Source organism: Sturnira hondurensis, unplaced genomic scaffold (genome assembly GCF_014824575.4).
Source record: "Sturnira hondurensis isolate 20B ecotype Veracruz unplaced genomic scaffold, ASM1482457v3 Scaffold0018728, whole genome shotgun sequence".
Lineage (NCBI taxonomy): Eukaryota > Metazoa > Chordata > Mammalia > Chiroptera > Phyllostomidae > Sturnira > Sturnira hondurensis.
In genome coordinates, this window is record NW_028091359.1 from 12258660 (window position 1) to 12272116 (window position 13457).

A 13457-nucleotide genomic window follows, 5' to 3' on the forward strand; every position below is an offset into this window, starting at 1 on the left:
AGTGTTGAGCAGGGTCCCCCTTCTGGTGAGCCGCCTGCCCCAGCCCCTAAAGACCCCTGCTGCTCCCAGATGGGCTGGGACAGGAGAGAATCACCAGCTCACCTTCCTTCTAGCCCAGAGATCCAGGCTGACAGGTTTAACCAGCCTTAGGACCAACAACTCCAAGACAAAGCCAATGAAAAGCCCTGATTGCTCCCCACAGGGGGGACCCCAAGATGTAGTCTAGCCCTACTGACTGGTCCCTTACCTGGTGATTCCCTCCCACCGTCTATCGCCCACCTCTTTGGCTCACCCCACCTGTTAAATAGCCGGCAACTTGAACTTTTCACTGGTGAACTGGAAATCAGATAATAGGATGGGCAAAGGAGGCTCAGCCCACAGAGAAAACTAGCTGGCATTAGCTTTCTGTTTCCCACCCTCTGAGTGTCCTCAGCATGGGGGGTGTGTGTGTGTGTGTCCCTGGAGGAGGGTAAGAAAGGAGAGGCTGCAGGATTGATTATGACTTATTAAACTATTGGAACAGAGGCTGAATCATCACCGTCAAAAAATAAACAGCTGCAACTCGATTCCATATAACTCCCACTTCTTGCTTGTTTCCTTTTGCTCCCTCAGGGCAGGAAGGAGGAGGCGCTGTGCTTGCAGGGACCAGCAGGTGCCCACTGACCAGAAAAGGAAGGGGCCTGGTTGGGTGGCCACTGCGCCTCCCAGCTGCGGAAAGCTGATACAGTCAGGATGAGTCTGAGCCTCTGCTTGCTCCCTGAACTGAACTTCGGGACCCAAGTGTAGACTCACACTGCGGAGGCGCGTTGGTCACTGCACAGAGAAGGGCTTCCCTTCTGGACGCATTTTCTCCCTGGCCTTGCGCCCCATGGCCAGTGCCCAGGGATGACCCTCAGTAGATGCAGCTCTGCAAACTTGTCCGACTGAGATGGCAGAGGTCCTTAAGTGACTGGGTTACCGGGGCAGCCATGCCAGCTGCCTGGAACATGCTCCGTGAAACAGAATGGATTCTGTGAAATCTCAGGGTAAGCAGCGCGTGTCCCTGCCACGAACCCTGTGGAAACAGACCGAAGTTGATTGACCCTTCACACCCCCGCACGCAGGTCCCCCTGCCCCATTTCTGTGAGCTGTGCCAGCAGCCACAGAAGGATCCTCCACTCTGCTCACCCCTGTCCTCCCACAGGACCTGGCGGGCGGAGCGAAGCTGCGGTGACGTAACGGGGTGGGGGGTGGTGTGGGGAAATGTGCCGAAGGGCCGGGGCTCCGCAGGGTCAGTCCGGGCGACGCAGCCCTCCGCGCCCAGAGCCTCCGTTGGCAGGTCGGCGCTCAGGGTGTGTCGGCCCCGGAGAGCTCTTCGAGGCGCGAGGCGGGAGCCAGAACACACAGGTCGGGACACCCAGTGCAGTGTGCCTGCCAAGCTGCGCGCTCAGGCGCTCAGCTGGGCTGTGGACAGCCGCTGGGTGCCAGTGAGCTAAGCTAGCGGATTGCAGCAGAAAAGCAAAGGTGAGGTGTGTGAAGGTGCGTGTGTGTTTGCAAGAGAAAGAGGGAGGGAGGGAGGGAGTTGCACTTGGGCACCTGAGTGCACTGCGCTGCACAGTGGTGCGCGCCTTGGTGTGCCAGAGTGTAGATCTGAATGCGTGGTTCCCTTCCCTCGTGTCATTTAGGGGTGATTTGGTACGACTGCGAGAGTCCAGGTGTGAGGGGGGGGGGGCTGCGGATTGTCAGTACTGAAAACGACGTGTCCGTACAGCCACATGCCAGTGAACGCGCTGTGCGCCCTTGCCCAGTCCTCGTCCCCTAGCTGAGTGTCCAGGTGGTAGCTGCGACGAGGACAACTTCTCTCCTAGTCGCCTTTAAATGGGTCCGACAGGAAGAGAGCAAAACGGCGAGGTTGGTGGGGGACACTGCTGGGGCTCCTGCGGGCACTCACCCCGAGCCTGTGCGGGCCAGGGGGCGGGGCAGAAAAAGAGGGGCTTCTCTCCGTTCCTCCTCGTCTGGCCTTGGCAGGCGCATCGCTAATGATCTACAGTCGGGTTCTGTGGCGGGTGGGGGCGGAGAGGACAGCCTCGATCCCTCTTTGCGAATAGGAACTGGGGACGCTAGCATGATAGTCTTCAGCCTTCCCCTTGTCCTGGAAACGGCAGGGAATCTTTTAGGAAACCTTTGTCTCAGAGGGTCAGCGGGTGGGATGACCCGGTGGATGATTTTCTGTGTCAGCGCCGGGAGTCAGCCGGGCGGTCCGGAGACTCACCACCCCCCACACTCCCACCCCCATTCCATCCCGCCTCCCTTCACACACACACGCACACACACCCTTTCGCCAGCGAGCGCCGCCTGGGCTTTTCCTGGGCTGTAGCACCCTGGCGGCACGCACTTGGCTGTAGTGTCTCCCGGCCAGTGAGGCTCATGCTCCCGCCAACCGGAGATTTCTCTTGGGTTTAGCAGCCCCCAGAGGAAGTGCAGTGGGGGCTGAATATAGAAAAGACATTGCGGGGAAAGGGAAAACTGAAGCACAGCAGAATTTAGGATCACAGCTCCCTCCACCCCCATGCCTGGTCTCCAACTGACGGTCAGCTCTTAGGCTGGTAACCACAGCCTCTCTGAGAAAAGAGGGAGATGCCTGAGACCATTCTAACCCTCCTGTCTAATAGTCCGGATTCAGGGTCTGAGGACACCAACAGCCAGCCTTTTCCAGTATCTAACAATTCTGAGGCTGGAAAAATGTAAAAGCACAAAATCAAATTTCCTGTGCATATTTAACCCCAATTCAACAAGTGTTGACTGCCCAGCGTTGAACTTTACTTTCATTTTGTTATTAAAGATTATATTTATTTATTTTTAGAGAGAGGGAAAGGGAGGGAGAAAGAGAGAGAAACACCAATGTGTGGTTGCCTCTCACGCACCCCTAACGGGGGACCTGGCCTAAAATCCAGGCATGTGCCCTGACCGGGAATCAAACCAGTGACTCCCTGGTTTGCAAGCTGGCACTTAATCCATTGAGCCACACCAGTCAGGGCCTGGACTCTACTTTTAATAAAACAGCAGGTCTCACTTGGAGATCTTAGGTGGCAACTTTATTGTTGATGAAATAAGATTCACTGTAATTTAAACTCATGTCTTCCTTGGAGGAGCCCCTCCACTCCAGACTGGCTCCCTGAATCACTCTCTTTGCCGCCCTCACTAAGCTCTGGACCCTGTCCACTGCTCCCCTCTCAAAAATGGAGAAATGCTACTTCTCACCCCATTTCAGGAAAAAAATTTACCCTATATTGTGTGAGACTCCAGCCACAAAGGCAGAGCTAGGGCTGGAGATCAGCATTCAACCCTCACTCACATGTCCACACCACCAGCATCCCAGTCCCCAAAAGCACTAGACCAAGTGTCTGCCCCCCAGAACTCTTCAGTCTTACCCAGACCTTGGAGTATGACCTTGCACGTTACACAGATGGGATTCTGGAAATGCTAGTAATTAATTACACTCCAATGCAGGCGGCTTAAATAGGATTCTGAGTCTGTAGAATCAGAGTAACTGACAAGACTGTTAGAAAAAAAATGACAGTGGAAAAAACCCTCGTTAATCTAGGGATATAAAAAGTGGTTTCTTTACAGCTTCTGTTTTTAATAGCTGCCAATTTATGTTTTTTACCCAATGCAGACATTAAATCCCAGGTCCCCCAAAGTACTTTGTGGAAAGGTCAGCCACAAAGCCCAGACCGCACTTTACAGACAGTTGTGTGTGGTGAGGAAATTAGCACAGAACAGAGAAGCAACAAGCCTGGAGTGGGGAGTGAAGAAGAGACCAAGGTGGGCAAGATTCCTTAAGTACTGGCTGCTGGCTAAGTACCCTTTAATTCATCACGCAGTCTCTCCAGGCTTCGAGGGGCAATCTGCAGTCTTCACTTGGGCTCCAGGCAAAGTGCCCTGCTCAGGAGAAATGTGTCCACCGAGTGAATTATTCCCACGTTGTGCTAAACAACGCCATCCTTTTGCCACCCTCCCTCTTCCTGGATTGACCGCCTTCCCTGCCCCCCTTGCATCATTCTTCCTGTACTCAAGACCCAGCTTAAGCCTCTGTGGAACCCCCCAGGAAGGAAAGGCATTCTTCAGTCCTTTCTTCATATCTCAATGCAGGTCACACCCTAGAAGAGTTGGCTTCCCTGCCTGTGTCCCCTCCTAAAGTAGTACCTCCTAGAGGGCATCAGCCATGTCTTGTTCATCTCTGGTGTCCAGAATAAGGAAGCAATGGTTTTTGAATGCCTATAGAAAAATCGTTCAATTATGTGATGAGCTATTGTTGTATACCTTAGGCCAAGCCAGTCGTTACAATTATCTTCTCAGCTTGGAGGTAAGACAGGAATCCGCTGCTTCCAAGCAAAGCCCCGTTGTCAGCTGCTAGTGTTCCAGTCCACTGAGCAGCAGAGTATCCTGTCCACTGGGTATCCTGTGTTCAAATCCCAGCTCCACCAATTATGGGGGCAAGTTAGTTAAATGCTCAAAGCCTCAGGTTCCTCATCTGTAAAGTAGAGACAATTATCCATCCCCACCTCCTGGGGTGGGTGGGAAGATCAAGGGGCACAAATGAGGCCACATCTGTGTTTGGAACCCTCCTTTCATGACTGAGCAAACCTGGCTCCTATTTTCAACCTTCATTGGTGGATCATGAAAAAATTCTCTGGGGTGTCAGAAGATAAGCATTCTGGAGTATTACACTGAGGCACTTTAGGAAAGAGCTCTCCCAGGCATAAGGAGCCCAAGCATAAAGTACTGAAGAAACAAAAATAAAATAAAACACACATTTCAAAAATGAAAGCAAGCCAGATTTTAATTCTTTTCATATTTAAGACTATAAATTGGTTCATTATGTAGGCAGATTTCAATAAATTACAGATAAAAGAGACGGCAGAGGAAAAATTGGGGAAAGATAACATTTATAGAGCTCTGGTTATGAGCCCAGCACAATGCTGGGCATTTTCACATAATATTTCATCACTGAACCTTCACGATTCCCTCATTTTGACAAATGAGAGTCAGAGAAGTTAAGTGCAGGTCACAAGGGCTCCACATTGGAACCCTGGTTTGTTTTATCTCTAAAGTCTGGGATTTTTCCACTACTGAGTTTTCAGAATGGAAAGCCTCCAAAGAAGTCAGCGCAGATTTCTTCGTGGGAAAAGGCAGAGAACACCAGTGTCAGTGCCTTCTGCGGTCAGAGACTGGGCTGCCCCAACCTCTGCCTCTGCACGGTTTGGACCATCCAACTTCTTAGGGATCAAAGTACATTTTTTTTTTTTGTAGCGCGTCATGTCCTACATGTGCATCACCAAAGTTAACAAGATAAACTATGATGGCTTAACCCAAACTCTTCCCCAGTATTGGAAAAACAACTTAACCATTCTGCATACTCGTGAGAATGGGCGGGTAGTTTTATGTGGATGTGGAAAGATAACACATTTTTGGGGGGTGAAGAATGTGTCTGAGAGGGTAAACCAGAAACAGGCAAAGCTGGTGAGAGCTTAAGTAGCTTCTGACTGATAAGTCAATCTTCCTTTTTTCCCCTGCAGATGTCCCATTGGCTCCTTTGCCTCCAGGACCCACTAAGGTGAGAATAAGATCTTTGGCTGGTTGGAACTAGCCTAAGACTGTAAGGCAGCCATGGATATGGCGTATGACCTACTCAATGGCACCCAATCACTGTTCTCCTCTCTATTTGACCTCAATGGCTCAGTGGCGGCAGCCAATGGCTCAAACCAGACAGAGCCATACTATGATCTGACCAGCAATGCAGTCCTCACGTTCATCTATTTTGTGGTCTGCATCATTGGGTTGTGTGGCAACACGCTTGTCATTTATGTCATCCTCCGCTATGCCAAGATGAAGACCATCACCAACATTTACATCCTCAACCTGGCCATCGCAGATGAGCTCTTCATGCTGGGTCTGCCCTTCTTGGCCATGCAGGTGGCTCTGGTCCACTGGCCCTTTGGCAAGGCCATCTGCCGGGTGGTCATGACTGTGGATGGCATCAATCAGTTCACCAGCATTTTCTGCTTGACTGTCATGAGCGTTGACCGATACCTGGCTGTGGTCCACCCCATCAAGTCGGCCAAGTGGAGGAGACCCCGGACAGCCAAGATGATCAACGTGGCTGTGTGGGGAGTTTCTCTGCTGGTCATCTTGCCCATCATGATATATGCAGGGCTTCGGAGCAACCAGTGGGGGAGAAGCAGCTGCACCATCAACTGGCCAGGTGAATCAGGGGCATGGTACACAGGGTTCATTATCTATGCCTTCATCTTGGGGTTCCTGGTGCCCCTCACCATCATTTGTCTTTGCTACCTGTTCATTATCATCAAGGTGAAGTCCTCTGGAATCCGAGTGGGTTCCTCTAAGAGGAAAAAGTCTGAGAAGAAGGTCACCCGGATGGTGTCCATAGTGGTGGCTGTCTTCATTTTCTGCTGGCTCCCTTTCTACATATTCAATGTCTCCTCTGTCTCTGTGGCCATCAGTCCCACTCCAGCCCTTAAAGGCATGTTTGACTTTGTTGTGGTCCTCACCTATGCTAACAGCTGTGCCAACCCCATCCTGTATGCCTTCCTGTCTGATAACTTCAAGAAGAGCTTCCAGAATGTTCTCTGCTTGGTCAAGATGAGCGGCACTGATGACGGGGAGCGGAGTGACAGTAAGCAGGACAAATCCCGACTGAATGAGACTACAGAGACCCAGAGAACCCTCCTCAATGGAGACCTCCAGACCAGTATCTGAACTGCCTGAAAAATAAATAAACACCAAGCTCTGCCAAACTGGCAACGTGCTCCCTACTCCCACCCACTCCCTTTCTCCTGCCCAATACACCTGGCTTCTAGAATAGGGAATTGCTCAGCATGAGTCCAATTCAGGGAAGAGTGTTTGAGTTGGCTTGTCTGAGTGAATGATTTGTATTAAATTGATTAACTCCCCCTGAAAGTGAACATTTAAATACAGGCAGACAATTCAAAGTCTGGAAAAGAGGCCATCATGCCTTTGAAATGTTGAAACTCAACAAACATAGAAAACTGTACCTGAGTTTGTGTGTTTAAAACCCAGTATGTAATCTTGTGTTCTTATATTTATACTTGTATATTCCTACCTAGTCCCCGTGCAGTCATGATCTACATTTCCTGTGTTCAAATACACAAGTAGCAAATTCAAGTGTGTGTTGTGCAGGTGGACATTTGTTACAATACAGTACCCATGGAAATGGACTCTCATGAAGCCAATAAAGTTTAAGCTTCAGGGATCTCGCTTGCTTGGGCAGTATATTTACATGGCCATATGTCTTTATGAGAAATTACAAAATGAAGATTTTTTGGTGTTCTTTTTCTTAAAGAGGGCTTCTTAAATTGTATAACCCTCCAGTCTCACCAACCCTGTATCTGCCCCTGGGCATTTGCTTCATTCATTTCAGACAGGCTACATGCAGGTAAGAAGGGGAAGAGAGAAGGTATTTGAGGACCCAGAACATTGTCAGGTTGCTTTAACTTTTCTTAGGGAGCCAAGGAAAAGAGGGGTGGGGTGGGGATCACTAACATGATAGTCAAGAGACAGACTATAATTCCTATGGGAAAACAATTTTCTCTACTGTGAAAATAAATGAGTAAGAATGAAGCAAAATTACACCTTTTAAAGAAACCATGGAATTGTGTGGGGGGGGGTTTATGCCAGACATGGCTTCCTAATGAAAGTGGAAATGCAATTCAATAACTCCTCATAGAAGTTTGTTTTAAGGACTTGATACAAAGCTGGGCGCTAGGAAAACCAACAGTGCCTTCTAAGGACCCGGGATGTTGTTTCCAGCTGGTTGCTGTGCAGCCTTGCAGGGTAAGCGGGTGTGAGGGCTGGAGGCAGCCCCATGCTCACAGGGACAGCCCTGTCACCTTCCTCACCCATTGCGTACATCTACCATCTGACCATCAAGGCCACGGACTCAGCCATCTCTCAAGCACTGTCACAGACAGGCACGTCGCATAATCAGTGGCTTTTTTTTTTGCTCCCTTAAACTGCAAATGGGCTTGTGTGCAGTTGATAAGAAATGGAGGGATCACCATTTCCAGAGCATGAAGAAATATACACTCAGGTGGTTGTCAGGACGCCATCAGCTCTCGCTTTGTAGAAAAACCTCCCTCTTAGCGTCTCACATACAGATTGTACCCTATTTAAAGATTTTATTTATTTTGAGAGAGAGGAGAAGGGAGGGAGAAAGAGAGGGAGAGAAACATCAATCGGTTGCCTCTTGTACACACCCCGACCAGGGCCCAAACCCACAACCCAGTTGTGCCCTGACGGGGAATTGAACCAGTGACCCTTTGCTTTCACGGATGATGCCCAACCGCATGCATGGTTAAGGGTGCTAGTACCCTATTTAAAAATGAGCTTCCTCTGCTATGCAAGGGCTTGTGTGACGGTGAGGATGACAAAGAACTGCACCTGTGGCTCTCATTGTTAATGTGCTGCCTTTATTCCAGCTGCCTGTATTATTCATGCCACCTCCTTCCCAAAAGTACTGACTGTGGCCTAGAAAATATGCTCAGTAAGGCTTGTGATAGATCAATCCATGTGCAAATAAAGAGGTACAACCATAAGATGAGACTATCAGGAAAGCTGCTACACAAAAATCCATTCAGTAAAATCCCGTGCTGGACCTAAGGGTAGGCCAGCTTCCAGTTCAGCTCAGGCTTTCCCAGCAGCCACAGCAGGATGGCGGCTCCTCCTCCACCTCCTCTTCATTTTTCTTCTTCTTTATAAGAAAAGCAACGAAAGGAAATACGGTGTGCTTTCATCCTTCCGTGTCCCTTTCCTGGTGTCCTCCTAGATTGTCCCAAGCTATGGCATGAACCCCACCCAAGTTTCAACTGCATGTCCAGCGTTAACGAACTCCCTGTGTTACAGAAACACAAGCCAACACCATTCAACACAGGCCACAGCATTGTATGGCCTCTCTCATACCTGTCTCCCTCAACTCACTTAGGTTTCATCAGCTCTTAACTACCCTTGCTAATGGAAGGTAAGGGGTGGCTTGCACAAGCGATGGGGCACCAGAAAACCAATGGAGGGCATGACTTTTCATTCTCTCCCAGTGCCCAGCACAGCTGTCTTCACAATTAAATGTGGAGTGGAGGAAGAAGCTAAGAGTACATGTTGAGATTAAAACTGTGTTAACATTTCATTTAAACTATTTATTCCCACTTTTGGTTCAAAGAAAACAACCGGAGAGCAAGTCACCCTTGAAAGAGATATCTCAGAAAGTGGAGAATACCTGTTTATATAGTAGAAACCTGATGGATGGAATTAGAGCCTAAGTCTTAAAGGCCCCACATTTTGGCCTTAGAAATTGTTCAGGCGATGAGTACTCACCATGTGCTGGGTATGCATTTTGCTTGGAAACTTTGGCGGCTGCTTTGGACCCTGACTTCCTTGGAGGCGTTTGCCTGACCACGGGGCTATGGGTGTTATAGAATTAATCTATCTGCCTTGAAATACTTCCTACCCATTTTTCTGGGTCCCTTGGAATCCCATCCCGAAGAAAAAACCAGCATTTATTCAAAGACCCTGGAATACCTCATATTATAATAATAGTCAAATTGCATTTCCTTTGAAATCTTTGCTTGTTTTTATGAAGGAGGAGGAGGAGCATGGGGGGGAGGAGGTGAAAGGGTTTGTGTGTGTGTGTGTGTGTGTGTGTGTGCTATGTGTAGCCATTTCTACAGTCTCACCTTATCATTGCACTTCTCTTCATTCTGGCATGGACTTATGTATGTATCATAAGTGGTCTGCAGAGAAGAAAGTGTGGACTGCTGGATGGCACTTCCAGAACTGGCAGTGACCGAATACAAGTGCCGACTGCTGAAGCTTCCGGCCCCAGCTGCCCTAGACAGGAGCGCTGTACCGGAGGAGTGTGCGGTCTAGTCACGGAGAGATGGGAAGTAAATGGCGGTCGAGACACCTGCTCCTAGTCAGCTCCAACTGTAACTGTTCAGTCAAGGCAGTCAGGTTACAACGGAGGACAGAAATGAACCTTGGCCTTGTGACAAAAGATGGCAAGAGAAGCATCAAAGTTTCCTGTATGACTGGAAAGGTTCGAACGGGGTTTCTGAAATGTGTATCATCATAAGAATCACAATAGCTGGCAAGCCAAGCATTTGAGCTTATCAGTAATGACGTGCCATCGGTCACTTGTCTAATCCACATTTTTGGCAGATTCAAAAACACCGAATTTCCTATCAAATGCTCCATCAGAGGAGACCTTTCCCTAAGTGGTTGTTGGGCTTCTAATAATCCCTGAAGACATTCCCACAGGCAGAGTCTCTCTGTTTCTCCCAGCAGCTGACCTGGGAAGTAGGCATGAGGGACGGCATTCTACGTACAGCCGAAAGCTTTTGGAGCCCCGTTACCTGAGTTGGGGGACGACTGGGGTTGAGAGTAGCAGCCCAAGGACAAGCCCGCACACCTCCACCCCACTGCCCCTCTCCAGGGCTGCCCACCCCTTCCTTTAACTCAGCCGTGACCAAATGCAGGCAGATCAGACAGTTTTCTTCTTTACACATGTCAGGTTGTATGTATCTGGACTGTGCCTAAAAACAGAGCTAAATATTAACCAAGACTTAATGGAGCTGAACGTAAAACATTACTGATTCTCCCGAGATTAGGAGTGAGGATAACGTCACTAAATGGAATGCTGTGGCTTTGTCACTAGGCCCAGTGACGTCTGCCTCCTGCTGGACAAAGACTTTAAAGGTGAGACTCAGCTTCAGGTGGGCGGGGAGGGATTTTCCACGGAGAAGGGCAGAGGCTTGATGTTGTCCATCTCTGTCTTCTTTCCTGGCCTTATTAAAGGGCCAGGCTGGAGTGAGAAGGCCTCTTTGCCAGGCTGGGAGGGGCTGCTCGCTTCCAACCCTGATCCCATCGACAGGACTGGAGGCAGAAAAGGAAGGTACTTCTTAGAGATGAAGTTGCCCTAGCCTTTGAGAAAAGCCTCTTCAGGAGCCTGGTGTAAGGCCCACTTCAAAAGAAATCTGAAATAGCTTCCCACAGTCTGGCCACTCCAGTGATTCAGTCCCCGGGGCCTCCCACTGCTCAAGCAGTAGAGGTCTCTGAGTGACAGTCACCGAGGAGAGATAAAGGGGCTGTGCTATGGACTGCTAAGTAAGACTGGTTTAGCCCTGGACCAGGAGACACAGCTGTCCCAGGTCTTTACACAGAACAGATCACGAAGTGGCCAGCATGGGAGGCCCCAGGGGAAACTGCTCACCTCCGTAGGGGAAGACCCGGGATCAGCTCCACAGAGCCACCTGTAAAGTCAGCAGGTACCGACAGGGAGTAGCCTGGCATCCCTGGGCAATGCTCCTCTTACCTGGCAGATGGTACCATTCCTGTCAAGGGTTTCCACCCCAGGCGAGGGCATACCACCATTACTGAGTAAGCTGGCATTTTCTTCTCATGGGTATTATTTTTTCAAGACTGGTCAGGTGGGTGGCTGATGTGGCTTTTGTGTGCACCCCCGACCACGTATGTGTCAGACTTCTTAGTCCATGACTCACTCACAGGTATTATTTTTTAATGAGAAACCCAAATGGTTCTCATATAACATATCCCAGGCTTCATTTTCTTAACATGAACCAGCACCGCGTGTCTTCAGAGAAATGGGTGGTCCTCTAGGTCGCTCCAGTTCCGGGCTCTCACTGCAGTTGGCGCTCTCACACACACGTGCAAGGCAACAGAGCCCAGGTGCGGCACACATGCGGTGTGCTCTGTGGATGTGATTGTACACACACACGTGCCGCACACAGTATACCTTCTACTCTGTTTGGGCAAGGGCTCAAGGCAAATTCCCCAAGAAGGGAGAGGACTATGTCTAGCGAACCTATTTGAAGTCTAGGGACACCCAGTCACTTTTTTCTGGAGAGGGGCAGGGGACATTGTGCAGGAGCTAATTCCTCACCCAGCAGGTCCATGCCAGGTCACAGACTCTGCGCCTCACCCCAGCCAGCTGTCCCTGCCCTAACAGGCCCCCTCAACTTAATTTTAAAAAAATGGAGTTGGTAAAGGGTGTGAGCAGTTTACTACAAATCATGCCCACTAGTCAACCAAATTAAAGCACACAGTCTGCTAACAGCAATATGTTTTTGCATAAGAAAAACAATGCAATCTTTGCAGAAAAATCACCCCAAATTATTTTCAAGTTGATTCTCATCAAGGGCAGTGTTGTGATAGATGTCTCTTCCCCCCACGCTCCCCAGTACAAATCTGAGGGTGAACACTTTGGGGGAAGGGGAGGCGCTCGGCCACCGAGAAAATGAGCAGTGCTTCTCTCCCTCAGCCACGAGCACACCTCCGACAGCATCTTCTTCCAGATAAACCAGGTCTGCCCCTTGCCCACCGCCCTGCTCCCGTCTGTGGCTGGGTATAGCTACATCAGCTCATCCTGTGCTCTTGGAGTACCTGCTAGCACATAATGGGAAAGAGAGCACTGTAGCTGTTCTTTGACGAGCAGAGTCTGACTTTCCAGTTTCATTCTCAAGATTAATCAAAGTTCACTTAGTCCCAGCTGTGCTGCTCACCTGGAGTGGAGACGCTCCGGAGCAAAGGCTCCAACTACATGAGGACGCACTGTGTCTGGCTTCAGCTTAATGCTTCCTGGCAGATGCCACTGGTCTCCTAAATGTCTCTTCCAAACTCCCAGGTAGGTGGGCGCCGTGATAGTGAGCGCAGCTGCTTCTTCACCCTTCTCCTCTGCACCTTCACGCACCCTTTCTCCCCTTCTGGCTCTCGGGGCCTATCGACCAGAAGGTGGCAGAATCACATCCTCACCCACAGAGGGCCTATGCTAGGGGCTGTCTCGGCAGCCAAGGAAACCCCCTCCTCTTAGATCTTACGTGGAACATTCCTAGTCCAGCTGAGCAGCGGTGAGCAAAGTGGTTCTGGGCTGTGGAGCCAGTGTGGAAATGGGTATTTAGGGGGTTCAGGATTTTGAGGATCCCTGCCTCCAAGACTGATGAAAGAGACCCTAATTGCTAGAGAAGAACCAAAGCCAGGCACTGAAGTGGCAGTCACTTCAGGAGTAGAGGCTGTGGTTAGGGGGGACAGAGAAAGCCACCCTTAAGCAGCGAGTCTCCCAGGTTTTAATTTCACCCATATCCGAGTTTGCTCCCTTTCCTGATACCCTCGGTCTATCTTTCAAAACAGGTTCTCTCATATTTAGAGTTAATGTTTGAAATTTTAGAGATGCCTTCTCTTTTTGAGAATTCCACAATGCCCATCTTGAAACAACAGAAAGAGACCCAATTTTCATAAAATCAGGTCGGGAACCAGTTTGAAAGGACACAGCAGCAGAGGCACGCAGTCCTGCGGTGTGTGATCCACAGCCAGGCCTCACTCTTCTTCGCCTCCTCTCCCTTCTTCGGGTCACTGTGTGGCCTGGGACAGAG

The 13457-nt window shown here is 49.8% G+C and overlaps 1 protein-coding gene across 2 annotated transcripts; it reads left to right on the top strand.

The window, feature by feature from the left end:
* The first annotated feature begins 1240 nt into the window (after positions 1-1240).
* Positions 1241-7840, top strand: SSTR2 (somatostatin receptor 2). 2 transcript variants are annotated; one of them, XM_037070216.1, is made up of 2 exons: positions 1241-1503; positions 5559-7840. In XM_037070216.1, the coding sequence occupies exon 2, from the start codon at positions 5650-5652 to the stop codon at positions 6757-6759; it is 1110 nt and encodes a 369-aa protein (XP_036926111.1). In that variant the 5' UTR covers positions 1241-1503; positions 5559-5649; the 3' UTR covers positions 6760-7840. The 2 variants fall into 2 exon arrangements, with proteins under 2 accessions (XP_036926111.1, XP_036926112.1); XM_037070217.1 differs by lacking the exon at positions 1241-1503 and adding an exon at positions 1686-1890.
* The last annotated feature ends 5617 nt before the right edge of the window (positions 7841-13457 follow it).

What these genes read in the sequence shown, in the direction of transcription:
- SSTR2 (XM_037070216.1), top strand. Translation starts at nt 5,650, where the DNA reads ATGGATATGGCGTATGACCTACTCAATGGCACCCAATCACTGTTCTCC.